This window comes from Blennius ocellaris (assembly GCF_963422515.1).
Source record: "Blennius ocellaris genome assembly, chromosome: 3".
NCBI lineage: Eukaryota > Metazoa > Chordata > Actinopteri > Blenniiformes > Blenniidae > Blennius > Blennius ocellaris.
In genome coordinates this window covers 21449628-21476940 of record NC_137652.1, presented here as the reverse complement: position 1 = coordinate 21476940, position 27313 = coordinate 21449628, and the positions used below count along the sequence as shown (strand labels likewise).

The following is a 27313-nucleotide window of genomic DNA, read 5'->3' as shown; positions in this document are numbered from 1 at the left end:
TTTTATTCTTCATACACAATTGAAGTCAGATATTTACATATGCTCATGCTGAAATGATAACTGTTTTTTTGTAATCTCCTCCACAGATTTAGATTAGATTAGATTATTCCAACAGTTAACACTTTCAAAGTGTCACTTTAATGTCCAGGGGAGTTTACACACATGCAGCTAACTGTGCCTTAAAACATTGTGCAAAACTCCATTAAAGTGGTTATTGACTTTAAAAATGTATCAATAATACACTTATTATTTAACAACAGTTACTATGGGTCATCATTAATAAGTTTACCTGTATTTCAGGTGATGCCTTTAAAGTCAGCACTGCTTTTCATTACCATGGAAAACTAAACAAATCAGCCAAGAAGTTATAATTAAGACCAAGAACTAAACACCTGGAATGTTTCACTGCTACCAACGATAGTGTGGAGGAACAAACACAATTCCTCACTGGAAGAGATGGTTAAAAGGTCTAAATACCAACAATGAAACAACTTATATATCAATCAAAGCTTCAAGGACTTTACGGGTAGTAGAAGCTCAAGTTTCAAACCCTAATACAAATAAGCTTTAATATAACAGGCAAAAACACACAGTCATAATGTTCTTGCTGTTTAACAAAATGTACAGGCCAACATGTAAAACTGGTTTGTGTCTGTTTACTTGGAACAAGGTGATTTTATCGTCTGATGTGCTTCATATGTGAGAAGTAATATATAAGAGCACAGGTGACGCGTTGGCTACAGATGGTTGCTACCACTCAAGTTGAATCTCTGGCAAGTTTCCATGGCGATATAGTCACACAACGAGTGTATTATATGTTGCCATATCGTATGGTATGTGAGATGTATCACCATATGCAGCACAGTGGCAAACTGCAGGTCAGCATGAAATGACCACGGAAATGTAGGTTGAAGTTTACAAGCCAAAGACACAATCATGGCAGCGGCAGCGTCGTAGTGTTGAAATGCTGCATTTACAAAATGACGAGCATCAAAATGAAGTCAAAATGAAATCGCCCACGAATAAACAGACAGACAAACAGGCAAACAAACAAACAAATAAATAAATTCTCCAAAAGATTTGCAGAATTGTAAAAAGTTCCATCCTCCTTTAAATGGAACCGTTTGGTTTTTGTAGCTCTGTCAGACCTAATGGTTCCTTATAACAGCAACTTAGCTTGAAAAGTCTGGGGCCTGAATTAAACTATTAAAAGGCCTTGCTGCCAAATTCTAACAGAGTGTACCCATATCAAATATTTGCCCCTTTCAAAAACTCCCAAACTTCTCAGAATGAAGCAGCGACACCTTCGCAAGTCAAGGATCAACAATAAGGACCTGAAAGCGTCAGACATGTGAGCATAACTTGTATGTAAACTTCTGACTTCAACTGCAGTTCGTTATCGTCGAGGTCTGTACCTTTTAACATAGAGCGTTAGCAGCAGTGCTCCTCTCTGTAGAAAGCTTTTGTTTCTAGTGCATAGCATAGACATATCGGTGTAACCACCGCGGGGTTCAGTTTACATGAAGCACATTGTCCTGTATGAGACGTACACATGCAGTGCCTACCTAATGCTCAGACTCAACGGGGACTCAAGCACACAGCTAAAAGGTTTTTTTTTTTCTTTTCTTTTACTTATGAGGATTTACAGTTGCTCCTGGGAACGCAGCGGTCTGTGCAGCTCTGTACACATGGCTCTGGAGTCTGGAGATCTGACTTCACCAGGACAGAGTTCGGCGTATGAATTGGCTTTGTTAGTGTCAGTTTATGGACGTCCAGTATCAGCGAGGGCCAGTTGGTTTGCGTGAGGAGATCCGACTCGCCGTCCAACTCTCTCCCTTTGTGGCCTCACAGGTAGACGGACCAGTACACCACGTTGAAGAAGAGGAAGGAGAAGGGGAAGAGGGCTCTTGCATATAGATCGATGCGTTTGGCAGCAGCAGGTATGACAGGCTTGGGCGGTGGCGGCTTCTTGTTGGTTTTGTTCTGGGACTTGTGGGCCCCCCTCACTTCAACTGGCTTACCGTAACAGTCAAAATTAGAAAGTTCAAAGTCTCGGGGTAAAGATCCCACGATGCTGAAGTCATTGGAGCGAAGGTCCGACTTGGAGGTGCAAACTTTCTTACAGCGGGTTTCGACCACCTGCTGCAAGACAGAGGTGAAGTTAGTAACTGAGAGAATCAGGCTTCCTAGAATTAAATCAGTTTGGACCTCAGATGTGTGCTTCTTACCTACATTATGTGCTATAGCACATAAATTCAGGTACAGGAAAGTCTATTAAACTGAGAGTACAATTTAATAGTCTGTGTGTAATTGTAAATGAGCAAAAGCCAGGAAATCAGCCGGAGCTGAAACTGATGAAACCGAGACTTTCCACCTCGCTGCAAGAACGCAGTTCTTAAATGACCTCTGAGCCCCACACTTATCACCCCCCCAGCATCACAAGAAAACTCATCCTCTGGAACGTTTCACTTTTGTTTGGTGAGCAAAAAGCTGTTTATTTAGATTTCATGATGTTCGTCAATCAGTCATTGAGTGTTGCTTTCACGAGCTTCATCTTGAAGCTCGCCAACGATTCTGCCAGAGAAAAACTCAATATCTGCCTTCAGCAGTTTATCGATGGTGAAGCTCAGTTCTGACTGATGGGTAGCTGCATGAGCTCATCCTCTACCGTCCACTGAACGGCAATAATGTTATGCCGGCAACAAAGACCTGGAGGCTTGACCCCGTCCAGAGTTTAAATAGATCTTTCGTTCAGCTAACGTCAACACAGACCTGTTTGATATTGGATTTGAATGTTTTTCTTAAATGTTCAAATCTGAGCTGACAACATCTACAGCTTAAGATCGGCATTCCCTCTACAATAAACTGCAAACATTAACTTCCTGCTTCATCCCACAGCAGCAGTGAACAGTCCATCTTTCTGTTCCAGTCAAGCTGAGTTTACCTGCAGAGTGTTGACATGTAGCGGCGTCCCACCAGTCCCGTTCACTGTGTTGTTGTTTTTATTGTTCGGGGTCTTTTTTCCTTCCTTCTCCTTTAAAGCCTTTTCCTTAGTGGCCATTTTCGCTTTCTCCTCTTCAATCAACCTGGGGCTGTTCAGTATCACCTACATGCACACGCACACACACACACACCCACACACACACATACAGGATGACAGTTTTTGAAAACGGACTCACTGCATTTGTTGCCTGGTGATGTAACTCCATCATATCAGGTGAGACATTCATCATCATTCCAGCTTCGCATGCTACTTCTCTCAATCTGCTCTCACAGAACAATGGAAGAGAAACAGCCTGAAATTGACAACACAATTATATAAATGGAGAAGAGGAATGGACGACGTGAGCTTTAGAAAATCCGGTAAACTCTGTGTGTTGACAAAGAAAGAAAGAGAATTACTGAAATTGTTATGCGCAAAAGCACTGGAGGTAAGGTGAGACTTGTCAACTGATCCATCATGGATTATTTTAAAAGCACTTTTCATAGAAGAAAGAAATGAAACACAAAGTGCATTTCAATTTCACAAAATTATTAAACTAACCCCGTCCCAGCCTCTGTACTTACAAAATCCAATGCATACACACAAACATACACAAACATACCTATACGCACAAAGCTTCACATACATATACACACATAGGACAATGTTATCCTGACCCTGTATGTTCATCAAAACACTGGAGCAGTACATACAACAGATTGAAACATAAAATGCAGATAATTAGAACATTAAAACCAAAACAGGAAAAGAAGAATGAGCAGACTGTAAACTAATAAAAAATAGTAGTGGACAATTATATTTCTTAAAAGCTTTACAAAACTATAATAATTATAACACAATTAAAAAATATAATTATTATATAAATACGTATAAGAAGGAAAAATTGATGAAGTGTTAAATGTGTTAATTTGGCGTTGTGTATGTGCGTCACACTGACCTGCACCACAGCGTACTCCACCAGGGATGAAAAGCCGAAGAGCAGACATGCAATGAGCCAGATATCGATGGCTTTCACGTAGGAAACCTTGGGCAGCTCTGAAGCCAACAGCATGCTCTCACTGGACAGAGAGAGAACCGATAGAATACCTGGAAAAGACAAATCAACACACAAACATTAGCAAATACTTCAGTTGGACAAACTACTTGTCATCACCTTTCGAACTGGCGTGCAATTTCAAATTAAATCAGGGATTGTCTGCTAATCTTTGATGACTATCAATGATTATGACGCCATTGTTGCAACTGCAATGATCTCGTCATCGATCATCAATATTTAGCTTTCGTCAAACTTGCTCAAAACCCTTCAGCTTGCACATGTCACTGTTTTCAATGCATTCATTCCGAAGACACAACATTGTCATGAAAATTATTGCTATTCACTTAATCAGTGGTCATGAAGTTGTGGCTGATTACTGTATGTGTTTTACACAAGTGTGCATCAATGCTATCAATGTACAATACTGCCGAAACTGTTGGTACACTGTAAAATGTTTAAAATAATTTTTTTAGATAGAAATATAAGGTTGTAAATCAATTGTAAATAAGGAGACACCTGTTTTAAACTGTTATGTTTGCAAATGGTTCCTCTTCGCATGGTTGAGTTCACACTTGGTATTTGTGGCAAAATCATTCTGTCAATGGATCATACTGATTACAAACATTTATTACATCTTTGTGGTGTAAGCATTAATATTTTTATGTATAGCTTACATGGTTTGTAAAGCATTATGTCCATTTTACAGAGCTTCTTCATTGTCTGGGCTCATACTAGTGCTTGTGACACTCACCCAGTGGCACCCTTGCAGCCGAGGCGTCCGGGTTGATCCAGAACGATAACCAGGACAAAACCACGATCAACAGAGTTGGAGCGTAAACGCCCATCAGGTAGAAACCGACTTGTCGCCGCAACGTAAAGATCACCTCAACGCAGGTGTAGTACCCTGGAACCAGGCGAAAAAAACGAAGAAGCTCAGAATCGTGCATCGTTTGCCCTGTGAAACTAAACTGCTGTGTTTTCTGGTGTTTCATTGATGTTTGGAAACCCTGCGGAGGAGAAGCCGACATGTCGTGGTTGTGACCTGCTGTGACCAGATTAACAGTAAAAATCGGGTGGCAGAGGATTGCGCTGACGGAAGTTTACAACATGAGTGAATTTTGCTCATCTTACCAGTTGATTACCTTCTGCAGTGTGTACACTTTGGGTCTAATAATCGTGGAGCAACATCATGTCCCATCACCTGTATAAATGTGACAACAGCCTTCAGCCCTGTGTAAAATATCGTGTGATTGTCTGCTGCACTTTCATTGGTTGTTAAGCAACTGTAGTATTGACACTCACATTTGATTAATGTCTGATAGAGTCAGAAGATTATCTCAAGTTATCTATAATTAGATATTTGGAGTCACAATGGATCGTGCTCATATTTCACTTCAAACCAATGTGGAGTAACAATCAGAGGAAACTGCATTTTATCATAATCACTGTCAAGGACTGTGTGGAGATCAAAGCTGTCGTTATTTGTTTCACCTGGAAACACTATGGTACTGAAGGTCAAAATTACAAGCATACAATTAGAGGATTTTCCAATATTTGAGAGACGTTAAACAGAAGAGGTTTATCATTTTTCGACAGGATGGAAGGGATGTTGGTGGATGTCCTCATTTAAAGTGATGCATCCTGACACTTAAATAAGTTGTCCTCCTTCATCTCATAATTTCAAGTCAACGATTCGTCAGTGAGGTGAAGTAATTACAGACGTAAATTAGTTTGAAGTCAAAGAGTGAACAGGAACCTCTCATCACTGCATCGGCCAAGGACAATTCACATCAGTGTCAGAGTTCCAACAATATTGTGTTCAAAGTGTATTTCCCCAAATCAAGCCTTGGTCCTGAATTTCATCCAGTTTAAAAGTCCCTCTAGTGGCTCTCTTGAGAACAGGCCGTTTCTGTGTCTGTCCACACCGACTCCAGGCCTGTCTCAGGGAGAGAAGGGCTGTCCGGTGTTTCAGATTAAGTGGGTTCCTTGTTAACTGGTGACCCTTTAGTGTCCCTTGTTGCTTCTAATAACAGACGTTAAAAACACGACAGAAATCCACAGCCGTCCTGATGAATGCCCCCGAACAGTATTTACAAGGAAGTTTCAAGTGTCGTACCTTTTGTCAGTCTTATTTTGATATGTTCTGCTAATCGCAGCAATGATGGATCCCATAGGAGGTTTGTCACCATTTACCAGGGAATGTGCTTACCTATGTTTACAATGGATTTATCGCTATGACTCATATAAACGCGGTCATTTAACCAGTTTGAAGCAGAATCTGACCTAGAAGGAGGCTTCTGACTTCAACTGTTTTTTCTTTTCTTTTTGTGTTGCTGTAAAAATTAGTGATGAAATATCTTTTACAGTAAACCTAATTTAATCTATTTCCATACTATTATGACCATTCTAGATGATGCTGTCTCGTTGGAACTCTTTACCCCTATATCTGTCACCAACTTCCATTCCAAAGATATTTTGTAACCGTCCTTCCCCTGGTTAATTAAGAAATATTTTATTCAACTAAAATGGTTTTGATGTTTTTATAATAACCTCTTTTAGTCAGAACGGTTCAAGTGATAAAAGATTTTACAGGTGGAGTTATATATTACTTGAGTTATTGTAACTGCTGTAAGCTTATCGACAAAACTGTCACTTATGGTTCGGTTCAGTTATTTGTTCTGATCCTTGATGTCTGTTTATTAAAGGTTCTTTCACTTTGTTGACACTCAAATGATTTTCACTGGAATTTGGGATTTCTGAAATTCATTCCAGTTTTATGGAGAAAGATGCTCCACAATCTGGATGTTCTTGATCCCTCCATTCATCCATCTACTTTCCTGATTAGTCCGCATGGGCTGGCGGTGACAATATGGAGAGAAGGAGCACAGATGCTCCTGTCCAATGCGACACCCTCCAGCGACCCTGAGCTGCTTCCAGACCATCTGAGACATGCAATCTCCTGGGTGTCCTCCAGCATTTATAGGTATATCGCACCGCCCCCACAGGCTTTGCCACCAAACACGCCTTTTACGACCCCGGTGACATCCCCCATCGAGATTGACATGAATTGCCCTGAAGCCTCCAGTCCTGCCTCCAGTGGGGGATGGGGTGGGGTGTGGATTCACACATCCTGCATCGTGAGCCTCATTTGAGGTCAGATGATTTCATCCCCCGATGAGCACATGATGGAGCAAGATGCCCCTCTTCCTACTTGAGCTACTTCTTTTGCTCTCCGCGCCCAATTCGATCTCCTTAACGCCTCCCATGCGAGTTACTGAGGCTCTGTATCTGAAACAATTGTTCTGCCTGTCGATAACTGGCAGCTCTACCCTCAGAGTTCCCAGAGACAATCAAACTCGCCCAGGGCGGAAAACAAGCCAGGTCCACCACTGCTTTGGCCATCTCTTCTCACCATATGAATATCCTTGTGTTCGAACATGATACTTATCATTCCGACGGGCACAGAAGCCTAACAGCAACTCGAAATGTTCTTGAAAGAAACACATTCATTAACCACTGACAAGAAAAAGAAGTTGCAAAACAGTGCAAACTTTGATGATTTTGCTAGTTTTCCTTTTTCCTGATCTGCTTTCTCTCGTGGCTTCGTGGTTCAGGTTGAGTTGTGTTTTCCCTATTCATGGATGTCTGTTCTCATTTTTTCCTCATGGCTCTATTGCTCGCCTCCCATTCCTCTACGTATGCATGTGCTCCGCTTGCTTACTGATCAATCACACCCCTGATTGTTACTGTTGTTACCTTGTGCTGCTGTGCTTTGTGGCCTGTCAATTTGCTGTGTTTGGATTTTTACATTTCACCCTGTCCTCACGTCTTTTACAAATTGAATCATTTTGGACTCTGCTTTTGGAGAGATCTTTTCTGTGGGCTTTTTTTTTTTTTTGCATCACATTATAGATCGCTGTTTGTTGCTGGATTCTTGTTCACACCGTGGGCCTTTGTGCACCCACAACACAGACAACATTACGAAAGGAAAGCAAATATTTATTTAAGGCTGGTAATGACTCACAGCTACTGTGGAGACTGGCTAATAGTAATGTTAATTACTTGCTTAATCTTTTATGTTGGGTAATGGGTAACAGAAATAGCATTACTAATTGAATATTAATGATCAGTTACACATTTCTGCTACAAGTACAGACACTACAGTAATTTACCATAATTATCTGACACGTCCCTGAAAGCACTTATTATTACATTGTTGATGTCATATGTATATCCAGTGAGGAAAAAGTATCACTGGAATGCATTACTCATTACGAACCAGTTCCTTGGTAGTACTTTGTGCAGTTTCCATATTTGATGTCCTCTTGTTTGATGTCAAACTGTGGCAGAGCGATCTCGTCCATTTGCACCGGGTCCGATTGCCACATGAACACCAGGTCGCTGGTGGTGTAGCCGACTGAAAGACAAAAATCAGCATCAACAACATCAGCATGTATTCATTTGAAAAGATATTTGCTAGGGATGTCCGATAATATCGGAGGGCCGATATTATCGCCCGATATTGACTTAAAAATTTTATATTTGGAAATATCGGTATCGGATTTTTACAACCGATAATGGAATTTCCGAGTCTCCTTGAACGCAGCATTGGACGTTTACGGGCGCGCGCTTGATGACGTTTAACAAAAACAAAGACAACATGCTAGACTCGTGGCTAAGAAGGAGAAGCCCGGTGAATGAAATGTCCGTGGAGGACTGGAGGCTCAACCAGACCCTCTTCCCTGCTGGTGCTCGTGTTACACGCAAGTACCTGACTGCACCCTGCACCAGTGTTGACAGTGAACCACTGTTCAGCACTGTTGCCCACATCATTGATGAGAAGAGAAATCGCATACATTGCGACAATGCTGAGATGCTTGTATTCATACAGGGAAATCTACCTCTTACACACGAGGACATGGGGAAAAGAAATAGACCAGTTATATGGACGAGTCAACTTCAGTCTTTGTTTTTGTTGCACTTTAAAGGAGGGCTGTTTTAATTTTGTGAGCATTTCTGTGCCTTTCTTGTTTATATTTGCACTATTTTGTTACTCTTAAAAGAGATTGAGCCCAGTTTGAGTATATTATTTGACAAGTTATGGCCAGTTATTCATTCATTGACTGTTTACAACTAATGGACTGAAGATATGCCTCTTCCTTTTTTTTTATATTGTCTGTGGTGTTGTTGAGTTTGTTGTTGAGGTTTCTCTCTAACACTAAATAAATATGGCACTTTTTTCCATAATTTAAGTTGTTGTTCTCTTATTTTTCTCAGTGTGTACATTTGGAAAGCCATGTTTGATTCACATATGCATCCAGTGGGGCATCACAGTAAAATTAGGCATAATGTGTTAATTCCACAGTAGGAGATATTTTATGTTGTTGTTACCTAACAGTTTTGATGTAAAAAGCCAGCATATATCGGTATCAGTGATATCGGTATCGGAAATTAAGAGTTGGACAATATCGGAATATCGGATATCGGTAGAAAAGCCAATATCGAGCATCCCTAATATTTGCTGGGTGTATTTTTGAATCATATCTAATTCTGTTGCATATTGTTTCAAACCTCGAAAAAACAAAGCCCAATAAACAAAAAAAGGTCAGATTCACAGAGTTCTTATCCAGTGTAGTTTGTACAACCAAAGAAAATATGTTAATGAACTTTGATTTACAGAAATATTGGGAATAACTAACAGTAAAATTGTTTTGCGTGGACGTTATCCGAAGTCTGCAGAGTTATTTAGAGTGCCACAGAGATTTTTAGGTAAGTGAAAATTCACAATAGTGATCTCACTGTTAAAGCATGAAGACATGGCAGCACCTTATGGAACGTGTACAATGAAAACACATGCCAATTATAATCAATATTTCAGAGTAATTTCCACCTGTAGGGTTTTTATTGGTAGGGTGTGTAAGTTTGAAATATTTATATCCATATTGTATCTTATATCCACTACAAGTGATTGATTCCTTTATATAAAAAAAAAAAAAAGATTTACTCCTGGTTGACCTCTGCAAAATAATTGAATATCACAAGGAGCCGGTCTTTTGAACGGCTCTTTGAAAGCAACGGCTCCTTTCGAAAAGCCATAAATACCACCTCCAGTGGAAGTGTTGTATGGGGGTGTAAACGTGTACTCACAGCTCTCCAGTTGCATCTTACACAGCTGTGTGTCCATTGGGAAAAGAGTCAGATCCAAAGGACACGACAGTGTCACTGAAAGCCTGCACACACACAGACAGACATATGCGAGGACAAAATGAGACAGACCAAAAATCCACACAGACCCAATTCACTTTTACCTGGTTACTTTTTTGGTTCGATGGTGAATACTTGATAATATCAGTGTCTGAGTGTAAATGATAAAAGATATCTTTAACGAGTTTAAAGTCAGAGTAAATTATTATCCCACACTGTACCATCAGACTTGACCTAAACTGTCCTTCAGTGGAGAATCACCGGATTGCCTTTGAACGAATGTTAAAGCCCAAGCTAAATTTGAAGAAAATCCCTTTCGGCTTTCTGGAGCCAACAAGTCGACAGGAAGAGGACAGATGGAGGGTTGGACAGCCTGGAAACATAACGTCTCCCCCTGCAGCTGTCGCCCGTTGTGAAAGAGTGGCAGCATACCGCATGCTGATCAAGACGTCTCCGTTCCTGAAGATGAAGAGCAGAATGTTGTCCTGCGTCACGTCGTGGAAGTTTGCATTTTTCTCATTGGCGAAGAAAAGGTCCGGTTTCCACAAACACTGGAACATCTTGGGATCAATCGTCAGTTTGTCGCTCTTGAAGTCGGTGGGCAGTCGCAGGCGAGGGTCGTTCCAGACCTGACGGAGGAAAATATTCACGCGGTAGTCCTGTAAGGAAAAAAAAACACCAAAAAAACCCATGACAGATGAGTGAGTTTAAACTCATACAATGTCACATCTGCTGATCCCACAGTTCCTCATATCTCAGTGCAAACTGCTGGTCAGTAACCCCCAGGGATGATGAATGTGCCCTTTCTAATGCGAGAAACCCAAAAAACAAGGTATTTTATATACTCTTTGGTTGTCTTTATATCATCATTCCCTCATCAGTAGATCATACAAAACACATAAAATAAATGCCTCTTAGAACAAGTCAAGAAAAAGAAGAAAAAATCCTCAGTGACAAGGCTTTATTTAAATATGTCAAAAAGATTGCTCCAAAAACTCCTTCTCCCCCCTGCTCCGCTCTCTAAAACTGTGTTTAATTTGGTGCCACATAAACAAAGTTGAATTGAATTGAAACAGTGCACCAATCAGGATTATCTAAGAATGCGTGTCGTAGTATGGAAAACCCAAGGTTTAATCCATGAAGTTACCTCAATAAGAGATAATCCAGAGTCGTCATATTGGCCTCTGAAGCAAAACCAAGGCTGGGCAGCTCTTGCAACATTTGACATTACATAACTTTGACGATGACGCTGTTTACTGAGCTCAATGGAACACAATCCATGTTGGGTTATTTGGCGGGATTTCAACCAGCCAAGAACGTTCAACAGTTTATAAAACCTGTGAAGGATTGAAGACAACAGCGGTGCGTTCTCATGAATGATAAAACTGTAAGTTAATGATCATTTACTTTATGTGAACCACAAAATAATTCATTTTCAACTTCTTTGGCAGCATTCGTACTTCCACACATGGACTGTGAGAGCACTTCCTGAATATCCAGCCTCACCTGCAGGCTACGGAGAGGAGGTTGTTTTTTTTTTTTTTACCCAGAAACAGAGCGTTTGTTGACACTGTGACAAACCAGGTGGATCCAGGCCAGGGGAACATCGCCATGGCCTCTCTGTGATCACATGACCTTCAGTACAGAAACAAGTTCGTGTCTGACCAGTTCACTGACGCTGTTCCACATTCATTCACTTGGTGTTCTGCATTGGTTCCTGTCGGGTTGCAGGGTCGAGGACAATGGAGGGGGATGAAGTTTGTATTCACTGGTGACACCTATTCTGCAGACGGGGAATAGGTGGACCAGTAGGGGGGATATCTGCACACACCACCTGCACACTGCGACGCCGACTGATCATTATACAGACTCAGCTACTTGTCATGCTCCTGCTGCTCTACCTCTGGGAAACGAGTGTGTGTGTGTGTGTGTGTGTGTGTGTGTGTGTGTGTGTGTGTGTGTGTGTGTGTGTGTGTGTGTGTGTGTGTGTGTGTGTGTGTGTGTGTGTGTGTCACCATAGTCGTCTCCTGGATGGATCCAAAGCTGTTGATGAAGATGTTCACCCTTGATTCCACTGGGATTCCTGTAATCACACAAAGCAAATTTGCTGTTTAACAGTTAAAACCAAAAAATCGTTGAAAACATCATGAAATGTGAGCGTCTGTCTCAGTTCATCCACGGCGTCTCTGTCAGCATCTCTGGGTTGATGAGGATCCGACTGAGTTCAGCTGGTGAACGACGTCAGTAAAGCAATTAGCTTGTACACATATGTCGGTGTTCAGTTCTTATTTTTGCTTACCTGTGAGTACGAGAATAAAGTTTAGAATTTTCTTTTATGTTTTCAAACACTGGATTTGTTTTTGGTCTCAATAGTTCTGAAGTTTGCTTGTGAGTCTTCCAGGCTCTCAGATCCAATAGAGGATTTTTATTACTACAAGAGTTGAGATCAAAACTTTACATGATTGCAAAACAGTGTTCATATTATCAAATATATTGCGTATTTTTTTGTTCCGGGCTGCGGTGGAGGTTTCCTTCTAAAGATAGTTTGGGTTGCAATGTTGTATGACAAATACAACGCAAATATAGTTTGACTGATTGATTCTGTTTTGTGAGCATCTTGATGACCGTGAGAGGTGCTGTGATATATTTAGAAAACCAGCAGTTCCCTTTGGGGCATCTATGAATATCACACCTGTATTGTACACATGATATATATTCCCTGTTCCAACATTTCCCCTGAGCCTCAGCTCTTACTCTCCGCTATGATTCAACCTCACTGACTGACCTGTGTTGTAGTTTTTCTATCAGACTTGCTGGAACCCCACGGCAAGGAAAAGAAACCACAGAGCTAAATGGTTTGATGTGTAGACAGTGTGCCTAACTGTAACAAATAAATTAAGTCTTAGACTCCATTTGCAAAATCCAATCACTTTTGCGTTTTCGTCACAGAAAGGTTTTGCATTTGCACTTTCATTTTTTGAAAACGATGGACGCAAAACGACAGAAACACTGAAAACGATGTAGTTTTCATGTTGGACCACTAGTGGGTGCTGTTACTTGTTTTTGTAATGAAACCACACACACTTGCACACCGATCAACAATATGCATAAATCATCAATAGGAGAACACAGACCTTGGAATGGACAGGCAACCAAGTTGGGTTGTTATTATGGTGACAGTCAAGTATGAAACTTTCAAGTCCCAGGAGAAATGGCCCGATTGTCCATCTACTGAGCATGTGAATAACGACTTGGAGATGGAGTTGGAGCATTTTCTAAAAGTTCCACCCTGGGGACACTTTTCAAAAACTTTCTATTTCAGTGGCTCTGACCATCATTGTTTTGTGAATAGACACCCAACACGCAATCAAAGTTGTCACTTGAAAATGTGATGACGTAATTAATCCAAAGTCAAGAAAAGAAAGAAAATCTAAAGTAAATCTGAAGTAATATCACCAATTTTTACCAGTTAAAAAGTAAATTAAAAAAATTTGGACATTTAAAGTCAGAGTTGATTGAGATCTTTTAAAAAAAATTATATTACAGGTTTTCTAACATCTGACCTGACTCCCATCAGCTCTCGATAAATGATCCTCTACTTTCCCAGGAATATTCTTAGTTGCACATTTTTCACTATAAAAGCCCTTTCGTAGGGTGGCTGGACATGTCTGCTCTTTGTGTCCTGCCTGGGGGCGTCCAGGGGATTTAAAATATTCATGAAAATGTTTTTCATTGTTTTTCTGGGGAGGCATGTATTAAATTGGCTGTCACTTTTCTCAGAATACCACAGCAACTTTGCGAACTAATCCCCCAGGAGCTGCCTTCAGGGTGGCTTGACCTCGATCACAACCACCTGAGCAGCACTGCTTCCACTCTGCCCAAAATATAACAAAGCACCAATACAAACTATTGTCCAGACAAATTAAAAAGGACTGAAGCGACTGTGTGCATGAAATATATTCACATGAATAACTGGCATTGAAAAAAAAAAAAAAAAACTTTAATTTTGTAGATACACAGGTATTATCTCTATTCTTACTCCATGTCACCAAATTTTTATATAATTTTGGACCACTGGTAGCCAAAAAGAGATTATTTTTCAGATATAATAAAGCTCATAATGTAAAATTTAAATAGCTTTTCTGGATTGGTGTGTTTGGCTCCAGAGTGATATTTCATTTTTCTATCCATACAAAGGAAAATATGTATAGAGATGAACAAATATCAAAATTAAAAGTGCCTCAAAGCAAAGTTTTTTTGGAGGAAAACAAAATATGATCACTGTTGTTCAGCGTTGTGCATTTAAGCTTTTGAGTATTTACCTATGAAATCTTGAAAGATCACAATTTAAGTGAAACAATCTAAGGGTGTTATGAGTTGTAACCAGACATGTATGTATATGTTTTTTTCCCCTATTATACTTACAGGTCTTGTATCGTACCATTTTTAAATTTCACAGAGGTGTCAGAGAACTAACAACATTGTATTCAGATTGTATTTTCCCAAATCCACCCTTGGTCCTGAATTCCAGCCAGTCTGAAGTCCCTCTTGTGGCTACGCCTACTCTATGCAGCTCTTGGGGAAGATCAGTGTTTCCAGATTGGCCAGGTTTCCTCCCAGTTGGGCTTCTTGGGTAACTTGTTTGTGTTTCGTCTTGTCTTTGTTTAATTAGTGCAGTTACGCGTTTATGGCGTGTGCTTTATTACGCATACATTAAGTTTTATGGTTTTAACTCAAGTTTCTACAGAGTTTGAGATCTGGGCTGGTGTTTATTGAGGTGGGTCGGTTTTACTTGCTGGAAACAGTGAGTCAGATCTGGCAACCCTGGAGAAGAGGCTTTCTGGTGCCATGTGCTAATGTTTACAGTGGATTTATCGCTATGACGTGTGCAAACATAATTTTTCAACCAGTTTGAAGCTGAATCTGACCCAGTAGGAGAGGCTGAAGAAGTTCAGACTCTGCGGCTGCAGGAGGATGTTTCAGAATGTTAGTTAAAAGTGTAGTGTGTCTGAATATGCCACTTCATTTTGTCGTATGTGTTGTTACAGTTACTACCAAGTAGCTAATGCTAGCTCTTGCTAACTGTCAGGCTAACTGCTACAGTTTATCATATTAAACTGAATTTATTCACTATATCAGTAACCTTTGTAAGTTTTTATCTCCTTATGGGATGATAAAGTGAGTATCCAATAACAGAGGGAGTGGTCATTTCCCTGCATGACATCATGAAGGGAAAATCTATTATTTTATACGAGCACACGTTCACTAAAAAGTGGCACAAGCAAGGGAAAAGACAAATTTTCTTCACTTTTGGGGCCTCAAACATAGGCTATAGGGACATAGATTACCATTAGGAAACCAATAAAAAGTGAATTTTGCATAATATGGGGCCTGAGTCACACAGGGAAACATGTATGAAGCAATACCACTGAAGCATTTCAGCCCCGTTATTATACATACATGTATGTATGCATATTAAGTGAACATATGTATAAGTGTGTGTGTGTGTGTGTGTGTGTGTGTGTGTGTGTGTGTGTGTGCGTGTGTGTGTGAGAGTGGAGGTGGGGGGGGGGGGGTTGAAGGACATCTGGCTGTAGCCTGAAGCGTCATTCAGTATTAACCGCTCATGCTCTTCATGCTCTTCCTGCTCTCCTTGTCTCCTTGTCCTCTTCAGATCTTTTCAAGTCTTCTTCTTCCTTTTCTAACTTCCGTCATTTTGCTTTTCTTTCTTTAATCATCCAGTGAATCCAGGAAATTATCTTCCATTGCAGTGGTGTTGCAGAGAGTGAAAACCATGACAAACCACTGCACTGTTTCCACATGCGGGACGTTTGCAAACCACCAGCAGAAACATCCCTCCAGCTTGTCTCAGTTTATTTTGAGGGAGAGTGAGCACAACCTTTGGTCTGAAGTCTATTCCCGCAGCAATAGCAAATCAAGATGGTTTGCACACAATTAGAAATGTATAAAGCTTTAAAAAACGATTAAAAACCCTCAAAGGTGATGAGCTAAGAATCAACGGTTGCATGGTTTGGGTGCATAACCTTCTTTTTTTCAGCATTTGTGTGGAAAAAAAAAAAAAAAAACAACCTCCTGAATAAATGAATGAATAAATGCATAGATTAAATAATGTGGAATGTGTCCAAGAAGAGAAGAGTGGTGGTATTAACAACAAATCCCAAAGCACAAAGACATCATGATGAGGTATTTAACTGACGCAGCCCGGTTTTCCAATCAAGGGGCATGAATGTAAAAAAAGACATCCCATCAAAATCTGTAAAATCATTTTTGAGCCTTACCTTGAAAGTTAGGCCTGATTCGCGGGTCATAGCTGACCATGAGACGGTTCAATATGTTGGAGGTGGAGTTAGCAGGAACCTGGGCCAAATCCTCTGCTGACAACTGGCTGTTAAACAGGAGGTTAAAAGAACAAGAACGAAGTTAAAAAGCAAACATGATCATGCTTCTTTTTCTTTTTTTTTTTTAAATAACAATTAGAACACAATCATAGTCAAAAGATAAGCACAGAGTATGTCCATTAACTCTTTGCATATTGCACTGACTTAAGTTCATTAATACTCCAGAGACAACCAGTTCTTACTTAACTCTGACACTTCCCATTGTTTCAAACCCTAAACTGGTCCAACTTCCTGACACGTCACCATGTGAATGTTACATGAACCTGCACTGTCACAATACAACAACAACAACCCCTGATGGATTTAGAAACCATAAAGACCTTATTTATTACTTTAAGTGGAAAACAGCAATCTATAATACACAATCCAGTGTTAACACTAAAGAAAACGGATCCTTTTTCATACAATTCTTAAAATAATGAATCTTTTCTCGTCACAAAGACATAATATGAAAGTTTGACGTCTCCATTTTCAGTTTGAAAACAAGTCTGATGTTTTTTTGTAACAAGTCCCTGAATTTACTATAAACTAGATGTATCAAAAACATTTCAGTTAAAGTTCCACATTCAGCCCAATTTCATCCTGAGTGGGCTGGACTGGTAAAACAGTACCAGAATAACTTTAAAATGCCAATTTAACAGGTGAACTTTTTAAAGTTTGCCTAATAAAATACTTTAACACTGTAAGCGCAAAAGCAACATCAAATGATGCTTCAATGCAATCATCTTGTTCTCACAAGGTCATTAAAAGCATTAGAATAATTATAACTCATGGCCATTATAGAAATGATGTCAGCGTCCGGTCTGATCTGGTTGTATTGATTTTTACATGAGTTCTGATGACATTCTATGGCGTATTGAGGACATTTTGACGGGTGGTCCTGATGGGATGGCCCGGCGAGAGTGGAGACGCCTCTCAGCCTCTTGGGAGGTCATGAGGTGGCTAATTGGCAAGAGTACGGATACTTCTTTCAATTTTGAAAAGTGCATTCATTGAGACTCGGTAATTGACTTGATCATTAACTTTTAGACTATGCATTTTTAAATATCGACTGGTTAACGTGCGGCTTAAAGGCATTTGTAGCGATGCAATTTCACTAGTTTCGCCTTGAATGTAGACAATTGCAAATATGAGCTCATTTATGTTGCATGAGAACATTTGGAGATTTATTACAAAGGGGAGTAATAGGGAGTTTCAACGGTCCTCACGAACAAATCTACAGGTAAATAATCTGTTTTTGTAAATCAATTTTAAAAAAACCCATAAAAACAAGTACTGCTTTAACAGCATCCATTGTCATCGAAAACTAAACACACAAACACGTGTCTGTAGAGACTACATGGTTTAAGTTTGGGGTACGTGGGTACCCAGTGGGCATGGAGCAACAATGAACAGGCTACAATCAACCCTAATGAACAAGCCCAGAGTTCCACATAGAGGTTAATTTATCTGTTTTTTCCTTTATGGGTCCTACTTCAGTCAATAATGGGAAATGTCTGCAGGCTGGGCAGCCCAGAGTGGTACCACATGGGTACCACGTAAATAAATAAATACTGCATGGAGCCCATTTGGACACTTCACATGGAGCCCGTAAGGAACCCGGACATAAACCCACATGAGGTCCATTTTCGAGTCCAGGTACGATCTGAATAGGCCTCATGCACAAACGTAGACATGCAAACGTAAAGAGTTTTTCCAAATCTCCACTTTGGGTGGAGTTTTTTTTTTTTTTTAGATATAATCATTTAAAGTGACTTGTACCTTCATTTATATGTAAATGAGAGGATGAAACACATTGAAATATCACTGTTTTGGCTTTGAATTAACGGGCCCTAAATGGGCCTTAAAAACATTGCAGTATTGGGGGTGAAGTAACCACGAGTGTAATAAAGCTCAACAATGTCATCATTTTGGACATTCAAATGTAATAACTTGCCAATAATGTAATAAAATATTTGAGCCAATAATATAATAATAGGTGTTGTTTTTTTTAAATATGTTATCAAATGATCAAAATGACATTACAAAGTCATTTCAAAATGCAATAGCTACAGTCAGCATCTGATTTTTACTGTCTTTTTGGCCATCTTTGTTCTGTCCTCTTTGGATGAGTGGCTTTGCCTAAAGCCAATATGGTTTTGGCCGTGTCTGAAAAATACCAGACTGAATGTTAAGCGTGAAGACATTTGAGCTTTCAAAGCACATAAGGATCTGATTGCTACTCACGACGGACAGACGACTTGCTTCCCTTTCTTTCCCTTCTTTGTGGATTTTCCTTCTTTGGCAGAGGAAAGTTGCCAACAGCAAAGCAGCAGCAGCAGCAGAATCACTGGCCTCAGTCCAGCAGCCATGGTGTCTGCAAAACACAGTCGAAAAACGAGTATTAAAACACATTATGTGTGATGCACAATTCAAGATGGCAGATTTACTCTCCTGGATGTTACTATTGTTCAGTTTTTAAAGCCGTGTGGTGGCTTTTTGAGCAGTCTGATCGTTCTGCGCTGATGTGCTCTTGTCCGATTGCGTTTACCCAACATTCCGTCACTGATAGATTGTACGAGTTGCTGTCCACCGCTTAAAATGGCTGCACTGTTGCAGGCATCATCAGTTTTGTACGAGGCCCCGGGGTGTTTGATTTGTGTATGCAGATGAGATTATTTCACTCCAGAGTCTCACGCTGAGACCATCCAGGATCCAGTGTTTGTATGGAAAAGAAAAAAAAAACCTCCACCTGCTGAGTATTTCCATCCAACCTGCCAGCAAACGTCACACACACAGTTCACCAAACCCCCGTTTAGGTCACCGAGTTCATGATTTCATCAAATCAGGACACTTCACTTAGCAAAGATACATTCAATAAAAAAAAAAACAGGTCAAATCTTCACAATTTGCTCTGGTCTTGGTATGATGTGCTCAATAAAACCAGCACAGATTCTCTCCTGCTGGATTTACAGTCAGAGAATCTGAAGGTTTAGAAACTTTACAGTGATCAATGTACACAGTCGCAGTAACAAGCTTCTGTGTGCTCATGGTTACTTCAGCAGGACACAGGAAGTACAACCACAGTGAGCTTGTTGTTCTCCGTCTCTGTCATTATCCCGTTCTTTCTTCCTGTCCTTTAACCCTACCACCAAAACAGCAAAAAGTCTCCACCACAGTCTGGCTCTGCAGGTTTCTTCCATAGCCAGAGTAGGTTTTCCACTGAGATCCATGTTTGCTCATGTTAAATCGTTGTTTTTATTTCTCTATAACGGTCTTCAGATGACTGTTATTGACGTGATATAAACCAAATGGAATTGAAGTGAGATGAATTGCAGGACACGTCCTGTGCTTTCACCCACTGTCCAAAAATGGATATACAAGTTTCAAAAATATGTTTACAACCATCAAAACTCACATTAAGACTCCGTGTTAACACTGAAATCAAACATCACAGCAAAAAAAAGGATAATTTGTTCTGTGGCATTTTGCTTTGGAGGTTTGACGAATGTCTTAATAAGTCAAAATACTGGACCGTCCGAAGAACCACTAAACGTTACATTAGCAAGTAAACTACAGCTCCAAATGCCGACAGAAAAATGAGAGGCGACTTTATGCATCCAGAGAGATTCAGCATGACAGTAATTTGTGACAATCCCTGTGATTACAGTCAATAAGTGGAGATGTGTTTCCCCTTATCCTCCAACCCACAGAGGACTCGTTCATATTCACTCCCACGTCTGAGCGGCCACTCGACTGAAAAAAAAAACGCCATAACTTTAGACCCTTTATGAGTGAATTTATACAGTGCGTCATCCAAACAGAAGAAAGCTGGTACTGAACAGCAAATAATGTAGAGAAGAGGGTTGCCTGTCTGTAGACCTGCATTATAGCAGAATTCTGTCTTGGAGCTCTTTTGTTTGTTCGATCGTTCCGTCGCTTGCTTGTTTGTTCATTTTATGTCCAACGTAAATAATAATAAAATAAAAACAAAAAATAATGAGTACAATGAATACACTGAAAATTGAAACCTATGTGCTCAAAAAGAACGTCGGAAGATGCGCGAGCTCATCAAACCCCCTTCAGTCGTGTGTGTGTTTTACCAAGCACATCCTCATAAATACCAAAAAAAAAAAAGTTTAAATAACCACAAAACAAAGACAACAACCAGCAAGTAAATAAACAGAATGTACAATTAAAAACAAAACGCAGATTTTTTCCATGACATTTGAAATGTCTTCCACTTTCTGCTGTGTCAGCTGGTGCTGAGGTTTCTGCTACAATCGTATTCTGCTCAGAGCGGGCAGAAGCTGAGATTTGACTCTCAAGACAAAATCAGATGTTTCGGCTTTTCTTTCGTCAGATTAGGACTTACCTCACAGATCATTTACATGTGAATTCAAACGGAACAAATCCAGTGAGGACTGCAGATATGGGAATATCTCTTGAATGAAAGTAGAATTTGGCTGGCCGGTTTTCTGTCGTCTCACAGTTCGAGCACCCCGGTTTGTTTCTGGCCCAAGGTTTTCTGATAGGAGTTTGCATGTTCTTCGTTTGCACATTTTTTTTTTTTTTTTCACGGCACCCTCAAGCTTCGTCACACTGTATGAAGGCATGCTTGACATTCACTGTGTCATTTCATGACTTTAAATTGGCCTCAGATGTTAACACCGTGGACACGTCCAGATAGATTGTTTTCAACAATGTCAGCTCTCTTTCAGTCATGGTTTTTAAGCTAACGCCTAAATCAGCAGGTTTTTTTTTTATGTGTTATTTGTGAAGTCGTCCAGTCGCTGTGACACAGGCCAACATGGCTTCTCACTCTGTGTGGTGATTGTCCATCACAAGCGTGAGGACTGCTGATTTTGCAGAGTGTTGTAGAGGAACCAGGTCTCCGACATGTCGTACAAGTACACAGTAATGTACGCAGTGCTGGGACAGACTCCAGGTTCTCCAGATCCTTACTCAGATAAAGTGTGTTTAAAAATGTGATTAAATAGATAGATATGTGCAATGATGGACACATATTCCATTCATTAATCTTTTGTATAATCAGGGTTTCATTAGAATAAATAGGGTTTCAGGGGGCTGGTGCCGATTCTATCTGCTCATGGGAGAAGGCAGGGTACACCCTGGACATGTCACATATGTACCAGGACGAAGACAGAGAGGAAACCTTTGAGTATTTTTTTTTTGGGGGGGGGGGGGGAACACAGAAAGAATCAAAACCAGACTCCGTCCAGGGATCATTTCCCTCTGAGGTGTGTTCGTTAACCACTGCGTCGCAGTGAGAATGGATTTTGTCACTGTAGTGAAAAACAGTTTGCACAGTGGTTGACTTTTCCCGCTTGGCCAGCAGATCCAATGGATATAATCGTTACTTCCAGACCCGGCGAATTTATTACTGTTCAAAAGTTGGACTGCCAGCCTCAGAAGACTGGTAATCATGTTGACCCTATGGATTATGTGACAGCGTTGGACCTTATTAAAAGGTGGTTGGTTGGTTCAGGTACTCTGAAGGCAAAGAAGATGCATTTGTGAGCCTCGGTGACTTTTTCTGTTACACCCTGCAGTGTCTGTAATTAGATTCTGACAGTTTGAAAGGTGACTTGCAGAGTTTGTATATGAGAGGCAGGCCAGGTGAATGAGCAGCTCTCTCTCTCTCTCTCGCTCTCTCTCTCTCTCTCTCTCTCTCTCTCTCTCTTTCTCTCTGGACCATCCTCCATTTTTGTTTGTACATTGTATGTTCTACAGTTTAGAGTACAGTTTGTATTAATGCCTGAAGCAAGAATCACGCCACAGCAACTAAAGTACTAATAATGATAACAACAACAACAACAAATACATTGAGACAAGAGTGAAAATGCAAAAACAAACAACAATTAAAAAAAAAAAGATTTCATCAAAACACACTGTTTAGATCTGGATGTAACATTAAAATAAAGAGGCACTAACATTTACAATGAGCTGTCGATCAAATCTCTAAGTGGAACAGCTTCGACGGTTGCAGCCTGCATACGCAGAGCAGGCACCTTTTTCAAAAGGAAAAAAAAAACAAAAACCTTTCAAACCTCCATACACCACGTAGGGATTTTAGCAGCCAACGACAACGACAAATGACTTTTGAGCGTGGGACTTTGAAATAGTTTGTATTTTTCGCCGGCCCGTTGATGAAGTCGCTTCGTTCACCGTGAGGAATGAGGTGGGGGGGAACACGCAGACCCGAGGGACGTTTATAGCCCGAATGCTCGGTGTGAAGCAGAAAACAGTTCAGGGTGTTTCCTGCTTCAGCCATTGTATGTGTATGACTGGTGCCGTCCTCTTCCTGATGGATGAAGCAGTGTAGAAGATGGATGAACGCACGTGTGAGAAACTGAGTGAGGTGCAGCCACATGGCCTTCCTTCGGGAATCTGCTTCTATTGTTATATACTTTGAGCCTCAATTCTCTCCTTTTCATTTAAAAAAAAAAAATGTGAAATTTGAACTGTGATTGCTGAAGGTCAAGTTCGTCTGTGGGAAGGACGGCGCATTGAACAAAATGTTACAATTCATCTGTGTCATTGATTAATGCTCTGCCTTTGCTTAGCATTTATGGGTGGAGGATTTTATGATTGCTTCCCGGCTGCTACATCTTCTCTCTGATTTATTAAGTCGTGCTGGCTGTCTCTCTCCCTCTCTCTCTAATTTCCCTTATTTCTTTACCCCTGATTCATTGAGAAGTGTCATCTGCTTGTATTAAAAAGCGGAGCGGTGCACGCTCCCTTCATCACCAGATTGGAGTCATGCACCTATTGTGAGCATTCTGTTTAATTATTATTAATTAGTTGTTGGTTTGTGAGACATTAGCAGTCCTTTTGGATGGAAATCCTATTTAAATTAGCTCAACCTTTCCCAGTCCTTGTACTCGGGAGCCGCTGCTGTGTTTGTCTGCAGCTTCAACACAGTGGATTTGAATGAATGGGTCATTATCAGGCTGCTGCAGACCTTCTCCTGCCTTTCTTTGGAGGAGCTGCGGCTCCAGCTTCATGATTTCCTGCTTTATTAATCTTTAACTCAACATAATGAAATTTGCTTTGAATTGCAGAAGACTACTGTCATCATGTATATTACACGATCCCTGAGTTAGAGGAATCCGTTTGTGGAATACACAATCATATTGTCTTAAATTATCCTCGGGTTTTGACTTCTCTGCAGTTCAAAAATGTCACCAGCTTTTTGTCTTTAAGAGCAATGATTTCAATACCACTCGAGAGATTATATAACACAACAAATACAGAAATCTAGTCAGTATCAGTGACAATAACCTAATTAGCTGAACTATCCACAATGACTAATGAGGGTCCGATAGCACCGAACACTAAGGTAATTAAAATGACAATCAATTTTTCAAGAGACTGGTAATATTTATTATAAAGGACCTTAACTTGTGAATTCTGTTTTTTAAGATCACTTCTAAAATGAAAAGAAATAAAAATCAGTCCCTCCTAACTGATTCACTTTCTTAATTAGAAGAAAAAAATGCATCCGAGTTTTAATAATCAGTACAACTGTTGGAAACACACACACACACACACACACACACACACACACACACACACACACACACACACACACACACACACACACACACACACACACACACACACACACACACACACACACACACACACACACACACACTTACACACTGCAGTAGCTGAGAGAAAGAAAAGGATTAAAGGACATCAGCACCGTATAATTGAATTGTTCTTTCAAATATGGACTTTGGTAGAAAAAGTAAGAGAACAAACAGACGGCTGTTTTTATTCTCAGCTTTCGAGGAGCTACTTCTCATAGTATGTTGCAATAATTGGGCAAGAAACAACAGCAAAGCCTCTCTAATATGGCGACAGATGTCCAAGGGAGCTGTTCCGCTCTGTTCGGCTGTGCTGCCTCACAGCTGTGAAGTCCAGTTGCAACAAAAGCAGGTCTGAAGGCTGGCATTACACGGCTTTTGTTCCGTGTGGAGTCTACAGATTCCTAACCTCCTTTTATGCTAAATGCTTCAAAAAAAAAAAAAAGCTAAATATGAACTTTGTTTCTGCTCTCATGTAATCACAGGAAAACTGCACCTTTGGATTTGAAAACAGTCAGTAATGGTGAATGATTCCAATATAAATAGCTTGTTTTGTTGTTGTTTTTTAAACCTTCAGTTGTCTCAAAGCACTTTTACACAATCAGTCACACACACACACACATACACACGCACACACACACACACACACACACACACACACACACACACACACACACACACACACACACACACACACACACACACACACGGCAATAGTGACAGCTGCCGTGAAAATCACTCTTCCATGATTGCAGCCAACGTCGGGTTGGATATTTAGCAAAAAAATAAAATAAAATAAACTTCAGCACTTCAAGCAGTAGAGGTGGCGACTGAACTGCCAAACATGACTCCAAAACAAGTGTCTCCACCACCTGAGCTGCAGTCACCCAAAATGTTGGTGTAACACCCTCACACACATTTCAGTACAACGTTTAGTCAAAACACCCACAAGTACAGTACGAGATGTTAAGTGCTGCAAAATAAAGAACATCTTTACAAGCATGCGATGGGCTTTGGTTGGCTGTGGCTGTCAATGGATATAACAACTTAGTGACATAAAGTACATATTTTTCATGGCATAGAACCTTAAAAAGAGCCCAACATTGTGTTAAGATACATCCCTCTGAAGGTAAATCGGCTTCGACAGAAGCGAACTACCTGGTGCCATGAAAAATACAAAGAGACATGTTATGTATCAGTGGTTCAACTGTGAGTGCGTGTGCTTTGTGTGGCGTCATCGCATGTACCGGAGTTTTCATGGCAGCTCATTAATTATGTTGACGAGTCAAGTCGCGTTGGCGATGAAGCGATGGTATATGTACATGCATTCTTCAGCACGGCAAAGATGACAGGCTTTCTTTGGTTTCCTCTCTCTGGTGTCCCGCAGCATGTGCAACATCGTTGTGCATAACTGCCGTCCTCTCATGTGCTGCGTTGCTGCACCTGTGCATGCGCCATCTTTTATTTTTAAACCAGCTGTTCCGGATTAGACACCTATTTTAAGATTAGACCTATAGAGCTTTCTAAGAGCTCTGAAGAAAAGGCCGGATTTAAAACTCTTTTAATTCATTCTTCCACGTTGATGAAAGAAGATGCATTACATTTTCCGATGTTCATTAAAATCAAAACACCATCACAGAAGGTGTCTCTCAGCAGGTAACCCCGGTGAAGCCAATATGCACATGTTTAAAACGGAAAGCAAAAAGAAAAATCCTGCTTATTTGAGACCTTTAAAGAAACAGCAAAGATACATGCAGAAAATAATGTGAAAATGATCTTTTCAAAAGAAAAAGTCGAACCATAAGAGGACCTTTCAGCTGGATATTGACTCTGAGAAACTATAATGAAAAAAAAAAAAAAAGTCATGAAGACTTAATGAAAAGGACCTTTATTTGAATCCGAGTGAAATGTCATTGAGAGATTTGAAATGGTTAGGACATGCCAGACAATCCTAGAAGATCTGGATATAAAAGTGTGTTATAAATCGACCATTGATTAAAAATGTTTTTTAAATCCTCTGCCAATTGATGGTTGACAATAAAAAGGGAGTGTATGTCAAATTGAGATGATCAGAATATTCTGTTGCGAATATATGATATCTGTTGAAATGCTGTTTAAATAAATGAACAAAAAATGTAAAATTTTCGATGTGGCGTTGTGGAGGACCATTAATCAAACTTGTCGGCATTGTCATTGGTGGCTCGTTCGAAAGCACAGAAGAACCGAGCAACAAACAACACCGAAGGGCACCAGAGCTCTCTGCTGTGCACATCTGAATGTTGATTAGTTTCATGTAAACTCTACCGCACTATTTATAATGCCGTCCCTGTCCCCTGGTTGCTGCATTGTATTGCACAGGTATCCTTGTGGGTAATTCAGAAGCAGCATCGTTCATTAAGATAAACTAGTGGGACAGGGGGACAGGAGAGGTGGCAGCGGGGGAGTGCAGAGTGTGTGTGTGGGTGTGTGTGGGGGGGGAGTACTGCGGCGCTAGACTACACTGTCAAGATGCGATGACACAGCTCGCTGACGCTGTTATAGTCACACGACACACACACACACACACACACACACACACACACACACACACACACACACACACACACACACACACACACACACACACACACACACACACACACACACACACACACACACACACACACACACACACACACACACAGCTCTCTGTCTGACAGCAGAGACACTGTACAAACTCATGTACATGCAGGAGAGTGCAGGCACAGGTACACAGGCTCAATAAGGCACATGCAGGCTCACAAGGACAGGACGACAGTAAAAAGCCCTCTGAGGTGACATGATCTACTACTCACTGTTTTGCTCCATGTCTGTCTTGCCTCTCCCCCCCCCCTCTGCACACAATTCTCCCCAACACTGCAGCTTCAAAAACACAGAGCGAGACACTGAGCATCGCTCCGCTTCTTACCTCTTGTTGGTGTTTTCATCGGTTCTGCTGCATTAGAGAGAGTCGCCGGTTAGTCACTGTGATGCTGTTCCAGCTGGAGCCAGACTGCATGTCCTGCCTCTCTCCTCC

The 27313-nt window shown here is 40.6% G+C and overlaps 1 protein-coding gene across 2 annotated transcripts; it reads right to left on the bottom strand.

Moving 5' to 3' along the window:
• Window positions 1-27313, bottom strand: LOC308147365 (glycine receptor subunit beta-like). 2 transcript variants are annotated; one of them, XM_080519484.1, is made up of 11 exons: window positions 27206-27313; window positions 18890-19019; window positions 16544-16650; window positions 12260-12327; window positions 10677-10903; window positions 10188-10270; window positions 8320-8457; window positions 4792-4944; window positions 3942-4090; window positions 2945-3106; window positions 1-2142 (listed from the first exon to the last, which is right to left on the bottom strand). In XM_080519484.1, the coding sequence occupies exons 1-11, from the start codon at window positions 27222-27224 to the stop codon at window positions 1846-1848; spliced, it is 1533 nt and encodes a 510-aa protein (XP_080375610.1). In that variant the 5' UTR covers window positions 27225-27313; the 3' UTR covers window positions 1-1845. The 2 variants fall into 2 exon arrangements, with proteins under 2 accessions (XP_080375610.1, XP_080375611.1); XM_080519485.1 differs by having other exon boundaries at window positions 1-2139.